General features: G+C 42.9%; 1 protein-coding gene across 4 annotated transcripts in view; it reads left to right on the forward strand.

Annotated features, from left to right (window-relative positions):
* Susd1 (sushi domain containing 1) overlaps positions 1-12,221 on the forward strand; it is a 143,984-nt gene that overhangs the window by 5,583 nt on the left and 126,180 nt on the right. For 3 of the 4 annotated variants that reach the window (XM_013145888.3, XM_063260817.1, XM_063260825.1), the window contains exons 2-3: positions 9,293-9,400; positions 10,562-10,717. In XM_013145888.3, coding sequence (XP_013001342.2) covers positions 9,293-9,400; positions 10,562-10,717 — 264 coding nt within the window. Of the gene's footprint in view, positions 1-6,147; positions 6,197-9,292; positions 9,401-10,561; positions 10,718-12,221 lie in introns of those variants that run through there. The other variant, XM_063260821.1, reaches the window with a different exon arrangement.

Consider the following 12,221-nt stretch of genomic DNA (forward strand, 5'->3'; position numbering starts at 1 on the left):
CTCCAGTCAGAGGCTGTGGTTCGCATTCCTGGGCTGAGGGCTGCAGATTGTGGGTCAGATTCTATTTTTATCTATGGTTTGGCCAGCGACTGTTTGTACATCTAGTCCTTCCCTGGTAGTAAGCAGTGCTGAGTTACACTTAATTGGTATGGAAGATGTGGGGTTTTTTGGCAATGGGTGGGGGAGGTGAGGGTGCCAGGCCCCAGGGGGATCCAGAGGTTAGGAATGGGTGAGGAGGGGCGGAACCAGTCTGTCCTGTTTCTTCACTTCCTCTGGCTTTGCTGAGGCTGGGAGAGGCTGTGGAACTTGCTGGCTCCGGCCTAGTTAGGGTTGTTCAAGAAAGGACAGGCAGAGGAGCTGAGAACATGGGGTGCGAGGTGGAGGGAGTTGGGGCGAGGAAGAGGGGAGAAAGGGAGAGAGTGGATGGTGTTAGAGCTGCTTAAAGTGAGAGAGCAAGGTCAGAATCCGTGAAGAGCTCCTTCAGCCTGTGCTCTGCCTGCGGGGACTTGGCCCTGGGCGCATCCTCATCTTTCCGCTGCAATCCCAAACTGAGCCCTTTGGTGTCGGCTGTCTCTTGGCCTCATCCCGTGGAGGAGAGAGTGAGGAATGAGTTGCAGAAGAGTGCACTCTGTGCATTCAAAGAGTGCACAGAATCATCAGGAATGAGACAGCATTTGAAAAGACCCAGTGGGTGTGATGTGGGTGACAGCCCTATAGCAATTTAGGATGGGGCCTAAATTAACAGCCCTGTAGCCCAAGACTTAGCCCCAAGGTTGGGTGTCCTGTGTGTGCTGGTTTCTGGTCTGGAGGCCAGACGTGGGGCCCATGGCAGGGTGATCTAGGTCAAACAGTATGGTGACCAGAAAAAGGCATAAGGAAGCCACAGTGAACACAGACAGTTAAGGGTTCTGCGAGGCAGCATCAGTCCTGGGCGTGGCAGGCTTGGGGGAAACGGCTGATGGTTTGAATGCCCTGCAGGGGGAGGCCAGGGATGACTAGAAACTGTCCACTCTGCTCTCCTCCTCCGTGTGTGTGTGTGTGTGTGTGTGTGTGTGTGTGCTGTGTGATTTTGAACACGAGAGAATATGAGATTTCTTAGGTCCATACATTTCTAGAATTTGATGTAGTAACTTAAGAGCAATGTCATGTTACGTTGCATCATAGGGGACAAAAGTGCTTTTTTCTTCTTGAGTTTTGGGCCCCTTTCCTTTGGCTTTTCCTGGCTTTTACTTAATCTGTCTCCCACTACCTCCATCAGCTTGAGGGACTGAAATTCAGGCAGGTTGTGCTGTGGGTTAATGTGGTGCCACTGAGAATGGCTGGGGATTAGATTTAAATTAGAGTAGATTTAAATTCAAGGGCTGCATCATGCTTTTTTTTTTTTTTTTTTGGTCTTTTTCCTTTTTATCGGTACCAGGGATCGAACTCACGACTGCCTGCTTTCAAGGCAGGCGCTTATGCCGCTGAGCTAAATCCCCAGCCCCTGCATCATGTTTTTAAAAGGCATTGGTTCCATTGACTGGATGGCATCTCCTTGTCTCATGCTTGAAGTCTGTCAGCTCTTATCTCCAAAGTGTTTCTGCTATTGAAGTGGAGTGAGGGTCACTTGTGGGGCCGGCAGCCCCCATCTCACCGAGTTATCTCGGTTGCTGTGGAGAGGAGAGGGAGGTGAACAGGGCTGAAAGACACACAGCTGAACTTTTCCCCTGGAGTCAGGTATTACCCAGAGGCTAGGAGGACATGAGGAAGGGAAGGCTTGATTATGTCAACTCAGGTATTGTGGTTTCTAGAGTCTCAGCCCATGGACAGATAAGCATCTGTCCACATGAAGATACTGCTTTGGATTTCTGTGTCAGGCATTCACTGTATTCTGTTGCTGTCACTGGGAGTTGGCTAGATAGCCATCAGTGTTAGTACTTTCTTAACAAAGAGCTCTGATTGTTGTAACAGGGTGCAACATATTCTAATTGTCTTGCATGCACTCCTTTACTTTTTAATCCTTACAGAAGCCATGGGGAGTAGGTTTGATGTTATACTCATTTTACAGATATAAAGGAAATGGAAGTGCAGAGATTGTCAAGGATTACACAGCTAATAAATGGCAGGGCTGGGATTATAACCCAAATTCTCCCAATCACTGTGTCAAATACTGGACTCTTGCCCAATTATTTCTAACAACAGTAGCAGAATCTTTGGAAATGGGAAGAAACATTCCTGTACGGTATCGCACATTTGCATAGTGCTTTAGAGTTCATTGAGCATTTCTGCTTCTCTCTTCTTTCTTGTGGTATCGAGTATTGAACCCAGGACCTTCACACTGAGCTACATCTCCAGCCAGCTTTTTAAATTATATTTTGAGACAGCGTCTCACCAGATTGCCCAGGCTGCACTCGAATTTGCGGTGCTCCTGCCTGGGATTATGACATGTGCTACTACTATTCCTGGCTACCATTTCTATTGTTTACGGTGTGATCTCCACCCCCTGGATTAAAACTGGAGCGCTGACAGTTTCACTTACCTGAGATTGCATAACCAGGGAGCAAGAGAGAACACTTGCACCTTGGGCAAAACATCAAAACCTGCCTCACCCTTTCAGTGTTGGATGTGGCTTTGGCTTGGCTGGCTCAGTTGCTGCAGAATGGAGAACAGAAAGGAACCTGGGGCGGCAGCCTAGATGACGGATATAGTAGTAGTGACAAAATATATTGGGCTTTTCCTCCGTGTAGATTTTGGAATCTCTAGCTCCCCGTGGCCTCTGTAATAGTCCCTCATTTACTTTGTGTCAGCCACCTCTCTGCTTCTGGTCACTAAGTCTGCTGACAGTGGAGCTAAAGGCATCCTCCATCTGGCTGCAAACTTACTCCCTGATGCCACTCCTCTGCTGGCACAGGCACAGGTACCCTGCTGTTGCCATGGAGAATTCCTTTTCTGTGGGTTACTCTCCCAGCCACATTGGTCCCGTGGCTGTGCCTCTTATCAGTCCAGATTCCAGTCTCGGGGTTCCCTTCTCTTCCTCCCAGGATTCTGGCCAAGTCCTTGCAGCTGAGCTGGACTTGCAGTGCTGCCCAGGTGTGCTCCAGCTGGGCCTTTGTTAAACACGTGAGCCCCAGGCCTCGCCCACAGCACCTGCATCAGAGGCTCTGTGAACTGTGCTATAATAAGCCTTCCTGGCGGGTGGCTCCGCTTGTCCTGAATGGAGGGTTTCCTGGGATGAGTTGGTCATTGTGCCTCCAGGCGGATTCTTAACTGCTCCTCAAAATGTGGTCCTCATGGGAGCTCAGGAGAGACACCCAGCACAGGCTCTCATTCCAGACTGAATCAGAGTCTGTGCCCTGACAACAGGTGATTTGAGTGCACTCTGGGACTTGAAAAGCCCTACAGCCTGTGTTTTATGGATGCAAAAACTGAGACTCAGAACGATTAAGTGATTTGTTGAAGGTCACACAACCAAGGAGACTTAGCTAAATTTAGGATCTGATTCTGATTTTCGGGTTCAGGGCTTTCCCCATACAGCATGGTCGCTTTCCTACAATACCATAGGTTATTTGTCCAGATCTATTTATTTATTTATTTATTTATTTAAAGAGAAAAAAAGAAAAGACATGAAAAAACAAAGCAGTAAAAGGGTACAAGTAATAAAGAGTTTCAAGAAAAAAAAATATACAGTTAAGAAATCACCAGTTAATAGGTTACATATTATCTTCCCAGAAACAGTTGTCCAAATTACAAAATTAAAGCGTATAAAGTGGACATTCATACAGTGACACTGTAGACAGTTCCGTTCAATGATCCAACAAAAGCTCACTAATATGGTTTTCCATCCTACACACTCGAACATACCTGTGGTTATATCCCTTAGTCCACCTTCCTTTCCTCTCTTTTTTACAATAACAATTAGACTTTTTGGGTTTTATTATTCCCACAGTTCTTATTACTTTTTTTGAAGAGAAAAAAACCAAATATGACTAAGCAAAACAGAGTCAGAACAGAAGGGTGGGCATAGTACATGATGCAAAAATAGAATACCAGGTGATCAAAAGTGGTTACCATTGTGCCTCTTGCTGTTTTTAAATTGAGTTGCCCATATCATCAGGTATAATAGAATTGATCAAAACAGTACAGAACAAGACCAATAAAACCTACACTGGAGACCTTACAGGACTTCAAAAAAAGGATAATATTCAAACCATAATGGGCATCATAGTATATCTTATTGCCTTTAAAGTGGTTGCCTATACCCTCAAACTTGATACTATCAAACAAAATAGAATATAGACTAATCAGGGGGTTGGGGGTTTAGCTCAGCGGCATAAGCACTTGCCTTGCAAGCAGGTGGTCGTGAGTTCGATCCCTGGTACCAATAAAAATGAAAAAGACAAAAAAAAAAAAAGAATATAGAATAATCAGATAGAACAAGATGGGGAGAGCAATATTGGGGTTCAAATCAGGTTAATAGGAAAACCAAGAAAGTTACTATAATATGTCCGCTATTTTTTAATTTAGTTTTCCCCTAATTAAAAAAATGAGAGAAAATAGATTAATTTAAAAAAAAAGAGGAGAGATTGAGATAAGAGGACATTGTAACAGAACAACGCAGGTCAGAACCGAACAATTCAAGCGTCATTGTGTTTTACCACCAGATAATCTATCATAATAGTAGTCGCCATAGTGCCTCTTTCCTTGAATTATTTGAGTGTAACTTCGTATGCTATAACATCAAGCATATCAAGACAGTGTGAAGCCATTCAAGAGAATGCAAGAATTACAGGGTATTTAGAACCAGCTAATAGAAAACGAACAATGGTTTCTATATTATCTCTTTGCCTATAAAGAATTTTGTTTATACTATAGCATATAGTGAAATATAGTAAGATACATCATGTTAAAACCAGTGGAAACAGATGTACCACAGCTTGATGGGACTTCAAAACAAGATGATATTAAATCAGCACTAGCTTTTATGTTGTGTTGTTTTCTTCAAAATAGCTATTCATACTATCATAGATACTAAAATTGAACAACCCAGGTTAAAACCATTGCAATTAATGAGTGATGAGTGAAAACATTATATGGCTTCAAACCAATATCATGATTGGGAATCATGATTACCACATACTTTATGTTTTCTTATCATTTCTTACACTAGGGAAACTATTCGGTATTCATACATGTGAGTTTGACTTATTTCATTTATGAGTATGGTCTCAAGCTGCGTCCATTTATTTATAAATGTCTCAATGTGATGATTCTTTATAGCTGAGTAGTACTCCATTGTATAAAAATACCACAACTTTTTAATCTATTCTTCAGTTGATGGACACTTAGGTTGTTTCCAAGATCTGGCTATTACAAATTGTGCTGCTATAAACATGGGTGCACATCAGATCTATTTATTGAAGGAACTTGATCTTAATTTGTTTTAAAATACTTTCTATTATATTCTTCATTCATTCAGATTGGACCTAATTTGTCTGAGTGAGTCATATCTCTTTGGTTCTTAATTTTTGTATGTTTATTAGATTTAGTGAACACGACATGAAGTAGTCATTTTCCATGTGATATAAGTTTCTACATCTTTATAAAGACAAGTATTCCATAAGAAAAGATCCAGATGCAGTGGTATATGCCTGTAATCCCAGCTACTCAGGAGGCTGAGGCAGGAGAACCACAAGTTTGAGGCCAGCCTGGACAACTGAGCAACAACAAATTCAAAAGTTTGTCAACCAGATGAATCAAGTGGCTGAGGTAGGAAGGTTGCTGTGGGTTCAAGGACAGCGTGAACTATATTGAGACCCTGTCTCAAGAAAAAAAAATGGATAAACCAAATTGTACACTCACATGATTTGTATCTTGATTGAGGTGTGTATATTTTTAACACTGAGCTGTACACTTAAACCTTTGGGATTTTGATTGTATATGTATTGTCTCAACAAAATTGATCTTAAAAAGTATAATTCTCTGTGTGTTTTTTTGTTTCTCTAATAAAGCAGAGATCAAGCTTTGCCATTTTAACCATTTTGGCTGTGCACCTCTTACCATCCGCATAACTTCTTCATTATCCCAGACTTAATCTGTGTACCCAATATTTAACCAAAATGGTTTTTATTTTTTATTCATTTTTTTCAGTACTGCAACTGGATCCAAGGGTTCTCTGTTACTGAGGTATATTCCCAGCTCTCTTTATTTTTTATTTAAGGTAAGATCTTGCTAAGTTGCTCAGGTTGTCTTTGAACTTGATGATCATCCTGCTTCAGCATTACAGGCATGAGCCACCCTGTGCAGTGTGATAAAGGTTTTTGTAAATAGGGTTGCTTTCTGTCTGCATAAATATTGGGGAGAATGTGTATCATTATGTGATTGATCATAGCTGGACTTTTGTGTATTAGTTTGTTTTCAGTTGCCGTTACAAACCCAAGCCTGGGAACTTCGTAAAGAAAAGAGATTTATTTAGCTCATAGTTTTGGAGGCTGAAGTCTAAAATGGAATTGCCTCAGTGGTCGGCCTTTGGTGAGGGCTTAATGGTAGGCAGAATCATGAGGTAAGCACTGTGAGAGGGGAGATCGCATGGCAGAGACAGGAAACCACAGAGTCCTGTTTGTGTTGTTTTGCTCTAATTCCTGTCCCTATCTCAACTCTTATGTAACCCAGGCTGACCTTGAACTCAAAGCAGACCTCTTACCTGAGCCTTCCTAGTGCTGGGATTACAGGCAGGCTCTCTCTTATTTCATTTGAGACAGGGTCTTGCTGGGTAGTTTGGGCTGGCCTTTAACTTGTGAACTTCCCGCCTGAATATCCGGAGTGCTGTGATCACAGGTGTATGTTACTGTGACCGAAGGCCTCATGTCTTAAAGGGTCAGCTATCTCTCATCTTCCTGTTGACACTGGGGAGCAGACTTCCCCTACACCAACCTTTGGGGGATGAGCTCAAACCGTATCTAAGCCTTAGCAGCCAGGATCCATTTTTAAAAAGCATCTCCAGGATTTCGGTTACATTGTATAACTATGAAAAGAGTGTCTTGATGGCCTTGTTTTATTTATTTTTTTCATTTCCCTCCTTTTTCTTTTTTTCAAATCAGATGAGCAATGTGCCAGTGACATAGGGCAGGGGATACATCTCACCTGGTGGGGTGAAAACCTATTCACCATATTAGGAACCACAGTGTTTTAGAATGTGATAAGCAGGGCATGGTGGTACATGCCTGTTACCCCAGCACTCTGGGAGACTGAGGCAGAAGGGTTGCATGTTGGGAACTTCCCTGTGCAACTTAGGAAGATCCTGTCTCAAAATAAAAAATTAAAAAAAGGTCTAGGATGTAACAGTGCAGAGTCCCTGGATTCGTTCCCCAGTATCTTGTACACACATGCTTACACATATGCACACACAGGGGATGTGGCTCAGTACTCTGTGGGTTCAATCCATGGTACCAAAACGTTAAAAAGCATATTAACATGGTTAAATATTCTTACCTTATACCATGGACATCATGGTATGGAGGCTCACCCTTCTTCCCATCTGCCGGAATACCCTTCACCTGGAGTCTCTCTAACTCATGTTTAGCAGCCATTGTCAGGGAGGAGATCTGAGCACCAGACTGCTCCTTGTACATGTGTCAGCCAGGCAGAGAGTGCAGCTCGGAGAGAGCGTGTGCTTAGCATTCAGGGGGTCCTGGTTTGATCCCCAGCACCACCAAAAAGACAACTGCTGCCCCTAGCTACCTTTTTTGCTTGTTTTTTAAAATCTAAAAACACATCAAACGCAGATTTTCTGCAATAGCTAAGTTGTTTTTGTACCGGTATTAAACATTTCAATTTTGATAGCTTGTTTTGTCCCAAGAATGTTTTGTTTCCCTCTTTGCCTGGCTTCCTTCCATCCCTCCCTCTTTTTTTCCTCTTTTCTGTCTTTCTCCTTTCTTTTCTCTTCCCTCCCTCCATTCCCTTCCCTTCCCTCTCTTCTCCTCTCCTCTCCTTTCTTTCCTTCCAAGACAGAGTCTCACTAAGTACTACAGGTTAGCTCTAAACTCATTTTGTAGCCCAAGCTGACTGGCCTCAAACTCATGATCCTCCTGCTTCAGCCTCCAGAGTGCTGAGATTACAGACATGAGTCACCATGCCTTACTACAAGGAGATTTCTTTTGAGGCTCCTAGACTTAGGTTTGACTTTATAGTCATTTTACTTTATTACATGATGACCAGAAGATATGGCTTCCAACATTTTTATGGTTTGAAATTTGTTATATTTTTTTATGGCTGAGTATTTAGAAATCTCCAGTCTTGGTTTCATGCCTGGAGCAGCCCGAGGGTGAGGCTGTGTCACCCTCGCAGTATGGGGCCAAGCCTGCGATGAAATCTCATGCCGAATGTTCTCTTTATTAGGCTGGTCCTGCGGGCAAGCACAGAACACAAAATCCCACACAGCCTTGGGTGGAAATTCCTGTTTGGTCTTGGGCCATATATCACCATCTGGTGAATTTGGATGTTTTAGGAGTTTTAGCCTCAAACATTTCTGCTATTTATCTAAATAGCTGGGATCCGATCATCCTGCTGGGACTTGGCTATTATCTCTCCCACCATCATTTTCACCCTAAAAGGAAAGTAGACAGAGGACCAGGCAGTATGATTCTCTACCTCTGTTTGCTTTTTGAGGTGCAGCAAATTGGATTTCAGTCAATAAATACAGTCTCTGTACTGTGCCACAACGTCATACAGGCAGATGTTCCAGTCCCTGTCATCAGATGGCTAATGGATAGCACCAGGCTGGGAATGAGAAATTCCCATGATGAGTGTAGGAATGTATCAGTCTTAGAGGTGCACAGAACGGAGGAAAGGGAGCCGGGCACGTTGCTGTATGCCTGTAATCCCAGCACTCTGGGAGGCCGAGGCAGGAGAATCACAAGTTCAAGCACAGCCCGGACAAGTTAGTGACAGTAAAATCCTGTAATCCCAGTACTTGGGAGATTGAGACAGGAGACCACTAAGGGTTCAAGGCCAGCCTGGGCTACAAAGTGAATTCAAGACCATCCTGAACCCCACAGTGAAATCCTGTCTCAGAAACAAAACAAAACAAAACAAAACAAAAATCAAAAAAACACTAGGCTGGGGATTTAGCCCAATGGCATAAGCATCTGCCTAGCAAGTGCTAGGTTGTGAGTTTGAGTTCAATTCCTGGTACCAAAAACAAAACAAAAAACCAAGAAAAATTTTTTTTCTGTTTTTCATTATGAATGTCTAACGAAATGTAGCTTACCTTGGGTTTTCCTTTTTCTGAAATCTACAACTTCTGGTTCGAGTTTAGATGTCTGTGCCACTTGCCATGAACATGCCACGTGCCAGCAGAGAGATGGCAGGAAGATCTGTATGTGCAACTATGGCTTCGTGGGCAACGGGAGGACCCAGTGCATCGGTGAGTCGGGAATTGTGGGTGAAGCCGAATCCAAAAACCGCGATTCTCTGGTGTCGCAGAGCTGACGTCCTGGGGTGGAAGACACAGAATTATTTCATTCACGTCTTACACTGTGGAAAGCTTTGTCAGTCTTAGTAAGTCCTGGTTTTAGCGTTTGCATGGATCCTTTTCTAGCATTTCCAAGGAAGTCTCCTTCATGTCAGAGGTCACTGAACTTGAATCTGGAAACTCTCTGTTCTAATACAAATGTGAAATCTGTTTTAAATTTTGAGTTTAACTCAGCAACTCTACTGATAATTGTATTTTTTTCATTTCTTTAGTTATTTTTATATAAAGCTATTTATATTAATACCATGGAAGAAAACAGGCCTTAATTTCCTATTGATCCTTTTTTTTTGTAGCCCAGGCTGGCTTCAGACTCATGTTCCTCCTCCTGCCTCAGCTTCCTGAGTGCTGGGATTACAGGTGTGAGCTACCATGTCTGGCTTTCTATTTAACTCTTGGCTTGATTTTTTTTTTTTTTTGTACCAGGAATCAAGCTCAGGATCATCACTCACACAGGTCCTTCACAATTCCATTTATGCCACCATAGTAGCCTGCTTTCCTGTGAGGCTGAGTGCTCCCTCTGGTGTGTTTCCCGGGAGATCACAAGTGACCCATTTCCTAGCTGGATCACTGCATGTAACATCCTCCTCCAGCTTTCATGAACAGTTCACACTGGAAAAAGGCAACCATTGCGTTTGTTTCCCTAGGCCTCTCTCATAAATTTTTAATTTAAAATTATTATTATTACTAGTGTTGTTTGGTGCTGGGGCTCAGACTCAGGGCCTTGTGGATGCTATGCTCATGTTCTACCACTGAATGACATGTCTAGGTACTGTTATTAGTAAAACGTGGAGAAGCTCACAATCTCTGTCCCCCAGTCTTTGAATAGGATGTGATGTTTCTCTGATGGTTTTGTATATGCCTGATACATAAATAAGACAGCCTCACATCCTCTAGTCTGGGAAATGTAGTGAAAGAAAAAGAGGCTGGGGAAATGGGTCAGTAAACTGTGGTCACAGAATCCTACCCCTGAGTCAGCATGGAAGACCCATCCGGTTTGCTGAGCACGGTAGAGATGGATAACCCTTTCTGTGTGTGGTTTCCTTCCATCAACAGATAAAAATGAGTGCCAGTTTGGAGCTGCCGTGGTCTGTGGGAACCACACATCTTGCCACAACACCCTTGGAGGCTTCTACTGTGTCTGCCTTGAAGGCTATCGAGCTACCAACAACAATAAAACATTCATTCCCAATGACGGCACCTTCTGCACAGGTACCAAATGGAGGCTGTGGCCTTGGCCACCTGGCAGTGGTGGAATAGTATCTGGTCTGAGGAGGGGGAGAGAACAGGGCTCTGACTCAGGGAGAGATTGTCCTTTAAAAATAACAGTGCACACCTATAATTCTTGCACTCTGGGAGGCTGAGGCAGGAGTATCACAAATTTGAGTCCTTCCTGGGTGCCTTAGGGACTTAGCAAGACCCTGTTTCAAAATGAAAAAGGGCTGGGGATGTAGCTCAGTGGAAAGGCCTTCATTCAGTTCAATCTCTAGTACTGCAAAAAACAAAACAAAAACTGTGAAGGATTTTGGATATAGATTTATTAGTCAATGACAGGGAATTAATGTTAATTTTGTTAGATGAATGCCTTGGTTACTTTTCTTGTTGCTGAGACAAAATACCAGACACCCAAAGTGCAAGGAAGAAAGGTTTATTTAGCTCACAGTTTGTAGTGGTTTCAGTCTATACTAGGCAGGGTGGTGTGGCAGAGGAGAAACAGTTTATTTCAGGCAGAAGGTAGCAAAGCAACGAGGCATGATCACAACTCTTTCTTCCCCTTAATCCTAGCACTGCACCATGAATCAATGCTAGCATGACACACTATAGATACAGCCACCTCGGTTAAAGCCTCACCTATGACCATGTGAAGCACTGGGGGAACAACTAGACACAAGCTATAACAAAGGAATAATGATATCTTGGTGTATAGGATAATAATCTTACTTTGGGAGATGCATGCTGAAGTTTCTGGGGGGTGTTATGGATAATCTAGTGTTACGATATCTGGAAGATACTTAATTTAATTAATTAATTTATTTTTTGGTCTTGCTGAGATGTGGTCTTGCTGTGTAGTTTAGGCTGGCCTTGAACTCACTTTGTAGCCCTGGCTGGTCTCAAACTTGGAACAAACCTCCTGCCTCTGCCTCCCAAGTTAGAAGATATTTGACGTGGAATAATGTGAAAAACTTTTTGGTGGTGGGGTCAGGGCAGTATCTGGGAGTGGTTGTAGTGTTATTTTTCTGATTCTGTCTTACGAATGAGGAGGGACTCTCCAGAGATAGTGGGTGAGGTGCAAGTTCCTGTAACCTTCACACCCTGGGGGTGTTTGGAGACCGCAGTAGGTTTGTAGGTCAGATTTCTGGGATTTGTTAGTTGGAATGTAAAGGGAGAGGCAGACCATTCTAAATTTTCAGTGGATTTTCTTTTATCTGGGCTATTTTGTTAGCATACGTTCAACTTTTTATTTTTTTCTGGTACTAAGGATTGATTCCAGTGTGTTGGCAGACAGCTATGTTCCCAGATCTTTTTAATTTTTTATTTTGAGACAGAGCCTCACTAAGTTGCCCAGGCTGAGCTTAAATTTAGATACTCCTGCCTCAACCTCCCAGAGTGCTGAATTACAGATGTGGTAAGGTCTGGCAGCTCTTTACCTTTCTAAGAAAATACTTGTAAACACATTCATGAAGAGGAGAGGCAGGAAAATGCTTCTAGTTCTAAG

This window comes from Cavia porcellus, unplaced genomic scaffold, assembly GCF_034190915.1.
Source record: "Cavia porcellus strain 051 isolate PalLab524CR breed Dunkin Hartley unplaced genomic scaffold, mCavPor4.1 scaffold_1, whole genome shotgun sequence".
Classification (NCBI taxonomy): Eukaryota; Metazoa; Chordata; class Mammalia; order Rodentia; family Caviidae; genus Cavia; species Cavia porcellus.